Source organism: Halichoerus grypus, chromosome 15 (assembly GCF_964656455.1).
Source record: "Halichoerus grypus chromosome 15, mHalGry1.hap1.1, whole genome shotgun sequence".
NCBI lineage: Eukaryota > Metazoa > Chordata > Mammalia > Carnivora > Phocidae > Halichoerus > Halichoerus grypus.
This window is the reverse complement of record NC_135726.1, coordinates 5,089,905-5,104,554: the sequence shown is the minus strand read 5'-3', so window position 1 is coordinate 5,104,554 and position 14,650 is coordinate 5,089,905. Positions and strand designations below refer to the sequence as shown.

General features: G+C 44.3%; 1 protein-coding gene across 3 annotated transcripts in view; it reads left to right on the top strand.

Annotated features, from left to right (window-relative positions):
* Positions 1 to 14,650, top strand: part of CDH13 (cadherin 13) — a 1,400,946-nt gene that overhangs the window by 1,144,070 nt on the left and 242,226 nt on the right. For all 3 annotated transcript variants that reach the window (XM_078063200.1, XM_078063199.1, XM_078063201.1), the window contains one exon: positions 11,703 to 11,881. In XM_078063200.1, coding sequence (XP_077919326.1) covers positions 11,703 to 11,881 — 179 coding nt within the window. The remainder of the gene's footprint in view (positions 1 to 11,702; positions 11,882 to 14,650) is intronic.

The following is a 14,650-nucleotide window of genomic DNA, read 5'->3' as shown; positions in this document are numbered from 1 at the left end:
GCAAGCATTCAATATTTCAAGCATTCATTATATACCTGTTTCCTATTCACCCTCAAGCTGTGATGGAAGAGCGATGATGATGAAAATATTCATCCTTTATTTATCCGTGCGTTTATTCATTCATGCAGTCAGCATATGTTTACCGAACTCTTACTACATACAAAGCATTATCCCGGTGCCTTTGAAGATTATCATGCTTTGAGTAACACAAAATTTAACCAGAAGAACTAAATGATGTTGGTATGAGCCCATTAAACATTGTAGCCCATGTATATTGGCATATTCGATGGTATTAATATTTTTTAAAGATTTTATTTATTTGACAGAGAGAGACAGCGAGAGAGGGAACACAAGCAGGGGGAGTGGGAGAGGGAGAAGCAGGCTTTCCGCGGAGCAGGGAGCCCGATGCAGGGCTCGATCCCAGGACCCTGGGACCATGACCTGCACCGAAGGCAGACGCTTAACCAACTGAGCCACCCAGGCACAGGATGGTATTAATATTTTAACCACTGGGTGGGAAATAGAGAAGAGACAGTATCTCTGCACTCAGTGAACTTCAAATCCAGAAGAGAGTTCGAGGCAAACTGTTTCAGTTGTTCAAGTGCAAGATTTTAGAAGCGCTGCTACTTTCAGAGATGTGGCATAAATAACGCTAAGATGGGTTTTCTCAGCCTGGGCGCTCTTGGCATTGGGGGCTGCATTTTCCTTGTTGTGGGGGTGTCCTGTGCATTGCAGTGTGTTTTGTTAATTGCATCCACCCATGGGATGCCGGGATCACACATTCTGTCCCAGTTTTGACAACAAAAATGTCTCCAGACATTGTCCAATGTCCCTTGAGGAATAACCCCCCCCCCCTTGGAAACCACTGCTCTAAGGAGGACTAAAATTACTTGCAAAACAATCCCTTAAATTGGCTAAACAAACAAAAAAATACACAATTTCATTTTGGTTTTTTTCTAAAGCTTTATAGAAATATAGTTTCATATTTGAGAGTTTGGGCTACTTTATGCAAATCCAATACAAAGATTTCTTATTACTTTGGAATATTAGGGATAGAGATTCCACTGAACATTGCTTTTTTGAAGTGTTTTAGGCAAGATCAGATAATTCAGCAGAGTACCCTGTATCCTTCTAAAAGAGTTGCATAAAAAGGAAGGATAAATAAAAAGATTAAATAGAATTTTTTAAAAGGTTGTGAGAAAAATATTACCTTAAAATTCTGGATGAAGTGAAGAAATTAAGGCAATAAAGTGAATCCTGATAGGAGGGACCCCAGCTTTAGCCATGTGTTACCTTACATTTCAAAAACCCATTTTCTTGCCTAAAATCTGGCCTGCTGCAGCTCAATTAAACAGCAGCTTGCCAGAAAAGTAGGGCAAAGGTGCCATGAAAATTGATGAGCAGGAGAAACCAAAGGATTAAAATAATCATAAGGTGGTTCTGTGGCCACCATCTCTTTATCAGTATAAAAATAAACAACCTTTGAAAACAGATGGGAGACAACCATTGCTCATCTTGTCATAACTTATTACATATTTGACTGTCAATTTGTACTTAAAAAAACCAACTAGCTGCAGGGAGGTAAGGTAAATTTGAGAAGAGAAGTCTATCGCCTTTCAAACCGAGCCTGTGGTACCCGCGGCTGCCCATAGATGCTTGTGCGTCCTATTAAAGGAACGAGCAACTGTCTGAAATTCAAGATGTTCTCATTTGTAAGAACAGGGCTGTCTTCCTACTGGAAGGTACTTAATCAACTCAAATCTGCATCAGGAGTTTATACATCATGCCAGTTTGATTTTGCGCTATTCTGGGGGGAACAATCATTAGTTAGCTGAAATGCTCAGTGGTCAGCATACTGCATGATTTTGCCGTGACATCGTTGGTGGCCCGCAAAGCCCAACAACTAGGAAATGGGTTGCATTTTATTCCCATTGGTTGTTGTTTTTTGTTTTTTTTTTCCTGCAGTTGTCCCTTTTTACTTTGGTGTACCATCCAAATATGCTGTGCTCGTTGGTTATTTTAAATGGCAACCCCACATGAAAAATAAACTCTATTTTTAAAATTATACGATATTTTCTAGCTTGCATGTGAAGATCAATCCACTTATACCTCCTTACCAGTTATCTATTGCTGCAAAATGAAAAACATCAAAACTTGGTGGCTTGAAACACAACCATTTATTTGCTCATAATTTTGCCAGTCGAGATGGGTTCAGTTGGATGGTTCTCTTGTTGGTACTGCCTGAGGTTTTCCATGTCGACATAGCTACTGTCATCTGGAAGCTCAACTGGGGCAGGATGATCCAAGGTGGCCTCAACTTACACGTCTGATGGTTAGCTGGGTGTGGCAGCCAGTGAGCATTAAATCCCAGACACGTGGCTCCTCCAGCTGGACAGATATCTTCAAATGGCAGCCAGGCTCCAGGAGGACACGTTCCAATGCACAAGCACTTTCACGCCTCTGCTTATACGTTTCCATGCATCCCACTGGCCACAGGAAGTCACATGGCTAAGCCCACAGTCAGTGCGGAAGGGACAATATGAGAGTGTGGTTACAAGGAGGTGTAATTCGCTGGGGCCACTAATGGTATAATCTGACTCCCTCAAAGGCAGTTCCTGGATTCAAGGCATTTGAAATGAGTGGAAACCAATCTAAATATTTGAAAATACATAAGGAACTGCCTGGATGTTTCTACTTTTCTCTAGAACAGTGTCATCTAGCTCTAGGCTAAAGCAACAAAACTTACTTTCTAGGGTAATACTATTTAATAAAATATACTTATTTGTTTTCTTCCATCTTTACTTCCTGCCTTTATCAGAGATTAGCTGTGGCTTGCATGGAACAGTAAACCCAAGCTCCAAACAAGATGGGATTTGACATTTCTCTCATTTATTTCTTGCTTATGTAAACAAAGCTGGAGGGAGGCATTCTAGGCTTTGCTGGAAGCTCCATGGTCATCAGAGACTCAGGGACTCAGATCCCTTCTGTCTTTCTGCTCTATCTTCCCATCATGGAGCTTCTATTCAAAGGGCCACCTCATGGTCCAAAAGGGCTGCTAAGGCTATAGTCATCACATCTGCATTCCAGGTAGCAGGAAGTGAGGAAAGAGGGTGTTACAAAGTGCACATCTCGTGGTTGAGGCCCCTTTAAGGAATCTTAACATGGAGTTTCACACATGATACCTGTAGTTATATCTCATTGTCTAACCCTTAGTCCATGGCCACACTAACTGCCAGAGAAGCTGAGATATCTAGTACTGAGCTAGTCAGCAGCGTGGCCAGCTAAAATCAGGAACAAAGGAAAAATGAGTACTAAACAGAAACTCATAGTTTGGGCCATTGTTCCTCTAGCAAAGCAGAGCTCAGATCCTGGCTCATGGGGTCATTAGCTTTGTGACCTTCTCAGTCCTGATTTCATCATCTGCACAATTGGCTCACCACATATATGACATGCCTCCCATGGTTCATATGGGATCGAGTAAGTTAATGCACGAAACGTACATCAGGTGATGTGCTATCATGTCTCTCCTGCTTCCTGTTTTGCTGGGTCCTGGGACCACAGGAGAGGACTTTCCTGTTCCAAAAGGGAGGTGGAAGGAAGAAGGGCAAACTTTATAGCAGGTGCACCATTTTCTTAAGTTGGAATTTATCACCAACGGACACATCAACAACATTTAGCTCATGTCCTTGAGGAAAACAATTGGCTCTTCTGACAGTCAAGGTCAAAAGCTGAAAACTGGTGAGCCATAACCTGTTTTGTTTGGCCTTCTTGTCTCACTCAGTGATCTTTTATTTTTAAAAATTTGAACTGGTGTCCAATGTGTAAATATTTTGATAGTTTATATGCAAATTCAAATTCCCATCTTTTCTTGAAAAACCAAAAGATCTGGCCTCTCCAAACTCGCAGTTGAGAAATGCAGCAATTACCTTAAGCTAAAAGGCAGCTGCCCCTTAGGCAGGACACGGACCCTCCAGTTTTCCACAGACCACACCACTCCTGATTGTCTTGAAGTCACTTTATTCATGTTAGGTTACCCATGTGGGCATTGAGTGGGCATTTGAGCTTCTCCCTCCTGGCCCAGCTCCCTACCTCACTCTGGGAATGGGATCAGAGAGTCACACCCTCAAGGCCAATGGGACTGGGCTGCTGTCAGAGGAAAGGCTATAGGTCGTTGGCATCTTCATCAAAACTCTCATCATCAAGAACTTTCTGTATCTAATGCACAGCCTGGTCGCCATATGCAAAATGTGAGAGGAATCCGTGCTGATGAATGACAGTCCCTAGATAATGGGGGGACAGAGGGAAAGGCCCCCCAGAGAAGCAACAGTGATGAAGCTAAGTCTCCCAGGCTTTGCCTTAGGTCTCAGGGACCTGCCCACTCTGAGCAGGGCTTTCTTTAATAGTCTCCACACCCAGAGCAGAAAGCCAACCTCTTTCTCCCACTCCACCTGCGAGTGCTTGAGAGATAAGCAGAAAAACTTAAAGTGAATTATGAGGAGCAGCTTCCAATTGGACACCCCCTCAAATGAAGATAAAGCAGGTATGAAATGCTAATGTAGGTCAATGGGAAAATAAGACATTATTCATGATTCATTACATGGGTGACTTTCCAGGAATGCATGCACTGCAGAATGTGGGCTGCCTCTGGATACCTATCAAGTTGCTGTGGTTATCTTTTGTCAACTAATCATTTGACAGTTTCCCTATTAATTCCTGTGTATGTGGAAACATTGACAAGACCAGAGGAAGCTGATTCATGCATGCATGCGCTCAACAGAAGTCGCTAGGCTTGTCTGAGGGAAAAAAGGAGTTGTTTCCTTAGGAGAATTTAATTAATCCCCACTTCTGTAGATGCTGAGTGTGAGTCCTAGAACGAGTATGAGTTGCCCTGTTCGTGGTTGGGTCCCACAAGGTTTTGCTCAGCACCATCATGCACAGCAGTGAGTCCCCCCAGAATGGAGCTGCAAATTGCTGCAGTCAATAAAAATAACAATAAAATTTAACATCCCTTGAGTATTTCCCATCACCCAGGCATTGGAGTTTATAGTCATTAATTTGTACATTCTCACTGGAGACAGTATCACCCCGAGGAGAAGAAAATTGGTGCTTGGGGGCACATTAAAAATATTGGATATTGCAATGGTTTGTGACCCTCCAAAGAGTCATAGTCCATGATTAGATATACAGGATATCCATGGCAGGGCAGCGGGGTGGGGGGGGGGGGGGCAAGTAGGGAAAAAAATGTCTAAAAAGGCTCTGGAAGGGAGGGTTGGGTAATAAAAAAAAAAAAAAAGGTTGAGACACACTACATTAATACATTCAGTGCTCACACAGCCCATTATGGGGGTTAGTTTTGTAAATGGAGAGGTTGAGGTTTGATGAAGCAAAGGAATTGACCCAAGGAGGCCCCGCTGGTAAATGGTGAGGCCAGGATCTAAAACCCCACCTCTAGCCCTGCTCCACTTTGCATTTGCACACCTCCTTCTCTCTCCTCACCATTAAGGACTGGAGGGGACAGCTAGGCTGTGTCCCCCTGTGTGGTCAGTAAGCAATCCCAGAGTGGTGTGGCAGGGTGAGTGGGATGGGCACTGCGGCCTGTGTCACCAAAGTCACATTCGGCAACACTTCTCACGTGCGTACTCTGACACTCGTGGCCAGGAGATGTGTCTGTGTCTGCAAGCAAACTTGGCCAGTCGGTGACAAGCTCCTTCCGGTTTGCCCAGGACAGTCCTGGAATGCCCTCCGTCCCAGGTGGTATCAGAATGCACTACCTCCTCGTGTGACTTGGATGCTTTTTCAACGATGTGCCATTTTGTCACATCTCAGGGGCTCCCTTGGTGATGTCTGCCATCTCTGATCATCTTGGGTTTTGTATTACGCATCTCCCTGGAAAGCGTGCAGTGGCCCCAACCATGCTATCAGAAATCTGGTGCCAAATACAGATCTGAATGTCCGTGTCTCAATATACTATTTGCTTATGGGAATATGGTTTTTAAAAAATGAGTCTGACAATTTTGATCCTGTGAAGATGTTTGGGGATGAGGTCAGAGAAAATTCCAGAATAGAATAATTCTGTTGCCTATGGCCCAGGGTGAGCCACATTTTAGAGACTCCCACATCTGAGACAGGTTGACCTTTCACTGAAGTCATAAGCAGCCCCTCACCTTGGGATCTGCTCTCCACTCCCCACGGGTATGGCTGTTCTCGAAGTCACAGGGAAGCCTAGTTTCCAACACCAGCACTTAAGGTTCTAACAACAGGTGGCACTTTCTTTAATCAGAGGTATGCAGCCAAGAGGAAGGGGCTATCTGACCCAGACTAAACAATCATAATTTTTTATCAGCCTGTCATGTCGGTGGCCAAGTCCTTCGACCAAAGTAAATGACAGCCCTACTTGAGACTCTCAACTAGCAGCCTATAATTCTTTTATTTGCTCTGGAAGGGCCGTTGCTAGTTCATCTGGGAGTGACAGGGTGATTATCATTTACTTTGACACTCAGGAGAATATTGTGATGGGGGTAAAGGCAGAAATGTATTTCAGAGGACCCACACACATGGCTATCATATAATTATCTTTTCTCTGCCATCAGGAAGCACAGGTAGGCACAAGATAAGCGTGGATGGGGAAGCCACTGGGCTGATGGAAATGAGCGAGCCCTTCTTCTGAGATCCAGGGTGTAGGCTCGGGCAAAGGGTAAGGCACAGTTGCCTATCTGCTGAATGTCAGCCTGCTGAATCCAATTCCGACAAGGGCCTCCAAGGAGCAAAAAAATGGTCAGAGGTGGTAGGGAAACATGCCTGGTTGTGAAAAATGTCCAGACAATGTTGTCCACTCTTCTCAGTAACAAGTTCTTCATGGTTTCTGGTCAGTGCAAAATAAGACAAAGCTTGAGTGAACTGTAAGGATGCAATTCTACTCAACATTGATAAAGAACCTCCTCCATGTCAGACGCAGAGCTTATAAAGATGAACAAAACACAGCCTATACCCTCCAAGAACTCAAATTTAGGACCAGGTGGCCCATCACATAAAGATGTTCTTAAAATGAAGAAGTTCTATCAACAGAGAAGTTAGGGAAATGCTGCCAATTCTATTCTCTCTTGGAGATTTACAATATGCATTTGCTTACTAAGGACACTAAGAGGTCCTCCAGGATAGAAACTTGCTTAACTGTGGTTAGTGCATATTTCCCAACTTGGTTTCTCTGCTGATCCCATGGAACCAGAGTTCCTTGGATACAGTTTAGGAAATGCTGGTGTAGGAGGTTTATCTGACCATTGCAGAACCAAGAGGTATGAACATCATGATCCAGCCCCCAGGGGAGAGGCTGTCAAGAGCAGGGTGTTGGGCCCAGCAGATGGACTGGGACTCGGGATAGAACCTTGATTGTAGAGGAAAACTATAGAGTATCACACGGAGAGGCCATGTAGCCTACAGAATGTGTGTGCGTGTGCACACGCACATGTGTATGTGTTAGCACAGAGTTGTGATCTCCACAGTAGCTCCCCCTATGGGCAGGGTGGAAGGGAGAAGTTGAGGCAGGGCAACTCAGAGGCGATCGGCCCCTGGGCTCACCCTGCTGCAGCGGGTACCAGGTTCTGTGGACAGCTGCGTCGTCTGAGGCCATCACCTGCACTGTCATCATGGCTTAGAACCTAGAGCAGGTTTGATAAGAAAAGGCATCCTCCTCAAACACTAACATGCAGGCATCGTACCAAGTTCTTTAATACAGTATCCCATGGAAACCTTACAGAGACCAAAGACGAAAGTGTCACTAATCTCCTCTTGTTGCAGTTGGGGAAACCAAGGCTTGGGTAGGGCTGAATAAACTTGCCCGTGTTCACACAGCAAGACTTGAACCTCAGTGTTACCCCAGAGTCGTTTCCTTCAATGCTACAAACCTATTTACATGACTTTGGCACCATTCAGTCTCCATGGAGGCTGGCCTCAGAAATCCTGTTCTGTACCCACATCTGGGCTAAGACAGAGGCAACGCATAAGACCAAGTTCCTTTTCTCCTGACCCATTCATTAAAATAAAAAGCATTTTCTGGATAAACATGGGAATATCCCAGGATACCCTTTTGTCCTATCATGTTATGAAATCTGTTAACAATAATAATGCAAAAAGACATCATCAGTGACTTTCCTGGTGAAAAGTGAAAATTCCTTAGCCTCAGAGGTCTTATTTTCTTCCTCTCATCTTTTTCGTGCAAGCCGTGACACGTGCAAGTCGTGACGACTTCATTTTTATACTTTATTTTGCTTGTTCATCTCTGACTTCAATTAAAAGCAGATGAAGTAGGGCAGAGATTCCATCAGTCAAGAATTCATTAGACGTTAACAAAGTGCAAGGCACTGGGTCATGCACACTTAACCAGAGACCATTTCTTGTGGAATCGTTAGTGCCGAGACCTCCTTCATGCCTCTGGCCCCAAGGAGCTCACTTAGTACATCCGTGGTGAGTCTGTAGGCCTGAAAGTTGCCTCTGATTTCTGACAGGATCCTCATGAGGGAATCCTGTTCTCCTAGACCAGGGAGGCAATTAAGTGTCACCCCCTCACACTAATGCTCCTAGACCGGGAGAGGCTGCCTAGACCATCAAGTTGAGAAAAGACCCTGTCCATTGTATGCCTCAATAGGAAACAAAGTGCCATATTGTTTGCTGATATTTTCCAAAGATAAGGGGCAAGACAAGGGGAATGCATAAGCCAAGCAGTATCTCTGCTCGCACTGGACCCCAAGGTTTGCCTTGTGACAATTTCACAAAGAAAGAGAGAAGGGCAAAGAAACATGGTAGGATAGAAAATGTGCCTGAAGCATCTGGCCTTGTGGGAACACTGACACTGCTTTAGAAATCTATCCAAACTTAGGGTGGTCAGATCCCCTTGTTTGCCTGATCAATCAGACCTAATGGCTGATAATCTGATTCTGATTGTGGGAAAAAATAAAGTGCCTTTGATGGTGTGAGAAGCACTGTTATAGACAGGAGAGGAATACCAGGATGGCACCTGAGCCAGATGAATTTTTTGTTTCCTTAAAGTTCGATATTTTCTGCATGTGAATATTTCTGCTGGGAACTATAAGACTGTACTGCTTTCATCTCTTACCCATTAGTTCACATTTTGTGGGTCCAGAACGGGTCAGAATCCACAGGTGGGCCCTTTATTCTTAGAAGAGTAAACTACAATGAGAAATCGTAGTTGGGCAGGTTGCTCTGAGCCAAATACGATAGCTCACAATTGTCAAGACCAGCAGGCAAATGTGCTTGATTCTGCTCTAGCCCATGCTTTTGTTGGGTTTGTAAAATCAATACAGGGAAACCTCACTAAAGTGGAGCAGGGAGGCTGGCAAGGGGAAAGTTGCAAAGGGGAGTGCACCACTCCATGTCAATTATAAGGAGAATTGTCAATTACAGACCCAACAGAAGAATCATCAACTAGAAAGAATCATCAATTACAGGTCCCAACAGGGAAGGATGTACATTGCTTCTAATACAAGAAATCGACCACCCCTACAACTCAGCCAATGAGAAACTGTCATCACTTTGAACTCTTACTTTCCTCCAGTGGACTTTCCTTCAAAACAATCCCTCCCAACTTCTTCCTTCATGATAAAATAAGGGTACTCTCCTTTGTTTGTTGGACTGCCTATGGCTTTGCAGTAGTTTGCAGGTCCTCAGTTGCAGTTCTCTGCTATTCCTGAATAACCCGTTTTGCTGGTAAGATAACTGGCTATTTTTTTTAGATTAACAGTATTTATGATTATGACCCTTTTGTATTAAAATTTAATCACAAAAGCAGTACATTCTCCTTGTAAAAATGATCAGAATAGTATTGATTGGGCCAAAGTCTTACCTCCTCCTCACCATCCTTAATCCCAATCCCCTTTGTGGTTACCCAGATATAGCCACTATTGGGGAGGAAAATTTTTTCCTCTGCCCTTGAAGATTCTTCTGCTCGTCTGAGAATCAAATTGACATGAGATAGCTTAATAGGAGAAAATCAAACAAAAGTTTAACAATCTGTATACCTCCTATATACATGGGAGAGATCCAGGCAAATGGAGTAATTTCCTGAAAGGGCTAAAGCCATCACCTTAAATACCATCTTCAGCTAAAGATGGGGGAGGGGTCAGTTATGGGAGGTGACCAGGAAAAGTACAGTCAACAGGGTAGGGCTGTTATGCAGATTTAAATCCGGCCTTCTGCACTGATAACAGTTTCTAGAGATTTAGATTCATCTTCCTATTATTGATACAGTGAGGGAGATACCCTCACAAATGGAGATTTCCCTCATAGATGTAAATGTTTCTTACAAAAGGGGTAACTTCCACTTGATTTTCAGACCTTCCCTTTGTGTCTGCAGTTTCTTAAAAATAACCAGCTTAAAATAATCAATATGCCAAAGAGGCATATCTTGGGATGGCAAGATTTGCTCCCCTACACCACCATAACCAATCTGAAATTCACTTTTCTAGACCTGCTTTGTTTTTATGGACATAAACTGTACCTGCAAAATATGTGTATAAAGTATTGTGGCATTTTCTGTGTGCAAGCAGGTTCACAAAAATGATACCATACTATGGATAACATTCTTCAACCTGATAATTTCACATAACACTCTATCTTGGAGAGCCTTCCATGCTAGAACACATTAGACCTACAATCTTCTTCAAACTGGACAAAATTTTTCATAGTGTGGGGAATCCCATCATGTTAGCAATTCCTCTGTTGTTTAGAGAGTCAGATTGTTTCCAAATCTTTCACCATGATGGATAGTCCTATGGGGAACATCCTTGGGGGAACCCGTTATTGACACATGTAAGTGTTTCTTGATGGTAGATGCCAAATGGGTGACTGTATTTTTTTTTTACTAGTTGTTGCTCAATTGTCCCCAAAAGTGGCTAACACCAATTCTTCATCACATCAGCTGTGTGTGAGCAAGACCCAGCATCTGACATCCTTATCAACCGTTGACATAACCAAGTAGTCCACACCACCTTCATCTCTACATCGTCTTTGTATCTTAAGTGCCTACAGCAGTGTGGCTGTCACACAGTGGGGGCTCAAAGAATATTTGTTCATGTTTCCATATTTTCCTATGGAGAGCCCTCTCCTTCGCCTTGCTTGCACCTACTCACCTCTTAGATGTCTGCACCAGGGATCTTTCCTGAACCCAAGGTTAGATGAGGTTGTTCACCTGTGTATTCATAATGCTCTCTCTCAATGCACTTGTTATGGTTTATTATTTTTTATATGCTGTCTCTCTTACTAATCTCTGACCTGCTGAACACCAGAGAATGCCTTTGACCCCTTCTGTGTCTTCATCACCAGACCCGGGCCCCACATGTAGTAGGCATTCAATAAGAGCTTTTAAAATAAAGGCCATTGTCATGCAGCCACATCCACAATTGAATGAGAGCCCATGCAAATAAACAGCATATCAGCAGAAGGAAAAATTCAGCTGTCAGTCTGCTGAACAGCAAAGATTTCTTTTCTTTATTTCAGGCCTTTTAATGTGACAGAAGGAGGAGGGCGAGCAAAAGAAAAGCAAAAATATAACAGGGCTCTGGAAATGCTTTCTGTTTTAATGTGGAAATCGACTGGCACATCAGTCCGTGGCCATTGCCAGGGAGAGGGCATCTTGGCCCATCACTGTCCCCTGAGTGACCATCTCCCGCCCTTCTGTCCTGTCCCCTCAGGGACCACGGTGATGCGGATGACAGCCTTTGATGCGGACGACCCGGCCACAGATAATGCCCTCCTGAGGTACAACATCCGACAGCAGACACCTGACAAGCCGTCTCCAAACATGTTCTACATCGATCCTGAAAAAGGGGACATCGTCACTGTCGTGTCACCTGCCTTGCTGGACCGGGAGGTGAGCTGAAAGACACACATCTTCTTTTTCATGAGAATCGAGCATGGCTTTCACAGGAGGGAAGATATGGGGCTTCAGGCAAAGGCAGTTTATATGGAGGAGTGGACATGAAATGTTTACCCATGGTTGGGTAGGGAAATCTATAAAGGGAATTGCGAACCCCAAAAACACACACTGTAAAAGGCCACATCCTTAGGAATTATTTGTAGTCATTCAACCCGATGCCTCTGTTTCCTCACCAAGCACTTATTCATGAGCTCTTGTGATGGGACTTTAGCTCTCCTTACCCATCAACCAGAGGAAGGGGATGGGACGAAGGAAGGAAAGGCAAGCAGGAAGGTAGAAGAGGGGCAAAGGGGAGGGAGGTGGCTTTGTGTTTGCTCACAGAGACAGGTGGCTTTGACTTCTCTTCTTTCCCAAACCCTCTGCTGTGTGTGCCACTCTTTTCCCCAGAACCTCTCCTGCTTCAACCTTAGGCTGGCACTGGGAACCCTCACCCATTTTGTAGGTCAGGTGACACAGAGGTGACCCAGGGACCTCAGTCAGTCCACACTCTTGCTCTTTGTTTTTGCCTTGGGTGCTTTCAAGCTTTCCCATTAGTTGCCATGTGGAAATATTTAGATTTCATATTTGTTTTAAAAAAAATTCCAACTTCCAACCTTCCTGAAAATCACAAATTTTGGACATTTTAGCCCAGTTTCCACATATGGACAATCAGTTACATGAGATGTGACAGTCAGATGGAGCTGATGGTCCCAGTCCCATGTACGTGGGGCATGTGTTCCTGCCCCGCTTATGTCCCCCAGTGTGTGCCCCCTGGACCTGGCCCTTCTTCTGAGCTCCAGGTCACCCTCTGCAACTCCCCACAGGGCTCAATAGGAGAGACTCCTGGCCCTTCAAACACAGTTTATTAAACCAACTTAGGGATTCCCCTCTGTCCCTCACCCCCTCCACCCACCCCAAGTCTGCTCCTTTCCTGGGATTCTTTGTTCCCAACATGACATCATCCCACAGACATGACCCCTGCCATCACCCTTGACCTGCAAGCACCACCTGCCCCACAGTAACTGCTGGGTTTCCCTAATGGGCTCCATGCCTTTTCCCCTCATGTCTTTGATTAAACAAATCCTTGGGTCAGAAATGCCTTCTCCTCTCCTTTCTGACTCTCCACGCTGTAGCTTCTTGCAAGAATCTAGGTTAGAGCCACTGCCTTTAAGAAGAGGCTTCCTGAGGGGAAGCCTGGGTGACTTAGTCGGTTGAGCATCCAACTCTTGATTTTGGCTCAGGTCGTGATCTAAAGGGTCATGAGATCAAGCCCCATGTTGGGCTCCACGCTGAATGTGGAGTCTGCTTGAAATTCTCTCTTTTCCTCTCCCTTTGCCCCTCCTCACTTGCTCTGTCTCTCTCTGTCGATTAAAAAAAAAAAAAGAAAGAAAAGAAAAAGAAGAGTCTTCCTGAGACCTGAGTCTTCCACCGCCTTGGTGTTCCCCCGGCTTCAGACTGCACTTACCTGTAGCCATTGTACGCATATGCTCCGTTAAGCTGTCATGGGTCTCCTTAAAGAATATCCCCTTCCTCTGGGTCTAGATGTATATTGCCCAACACAGTAACCACTGGTCACATGCAGTTGTTTAAATTTTAATTTACATTCATTGAAATGAAAATGTAAACATGTATCAGCCAGGACAGACATAGAATATTGTCACCATCACAGAAAGTTCTGGTGGGCAATGTTGACCTTGACTACACGGCTATGAAGAACAGAGACTGTGATCCTTTGCGTGTCTGGAGCCCCAGTGCCTACTAGCACACTTAGGGCACTCCTGAAAATCTGCAGTATACGTTTTTGGGGGTACAGGCAAGAATGAGTTGGATATGGCACTAAGATTCTGCACTCCGGGGGTGGGAATCCATAGCTAGGAATGGGAATTCCTGGAAGGGAGGAAGACAATGATGAGGATCTGCATTGAAATCACGGCTGTCACTTGGAAAATGTGATTGTAGCTAGCTAAAAATAAGAAAGCGGGGGGAAAGGAACATACCGAGTCCACTTCCTCCATGTCGTGTCCTGTTCTCTTTCCAGCCCCATGTTTATGACGGCTCAATGCTGTATTATCTCCTGCGGAGGCAAGGAATGACTTTCCACCTCTGTTTATTCCCTGCCAGCATGCATGTGCACGTGTGTGTGGACACTCACACGTGCACACATGCACACAGCAGTTTTCCCAATTCTCCCAGAGGTACTTGCAAATTTTTACAAGGCAAAGTCGAAATGCAGTGATTTCTCTGGCTCAGCTTCTCTTCCTACTGACAGAAATGTTTTGTAAGTCTCTATTTATAGACCGAAGTGATAATATAATGGATTATTCCATTTTTAAGGGTTATTTTGGGGACAGATGTGTTTTAAGCTCATGATCTCTTCATTTGGGTTTTTGTTAACTCCCAATAAGTATGTAATTATGGGAGTTGAATTAAGCGTTTCTGGCCACAGTACATAAACGGCTCCCTCCAAAAAAGATAAACACAATTTAACCGAAATTAGAAAATCAATGAAAATGAATAAAGAGTGTCACTTCTCTGTGAGGGTTTCCAGAGTTCACTGCTGACCCAGGCAACATCAGTGTGATCTGAAGGAAAGAAACGTCCCTGAATGTAGGCAAGCCTTGTCTCTTTACTAGTGCTGCTGTAAGCTTCTCCAGCAACTTTGCTGAAAGGCTGAAACGTGCCTCCACGGTCCTCATCTTTAAAGGGACAGAGCTTGCACATCAG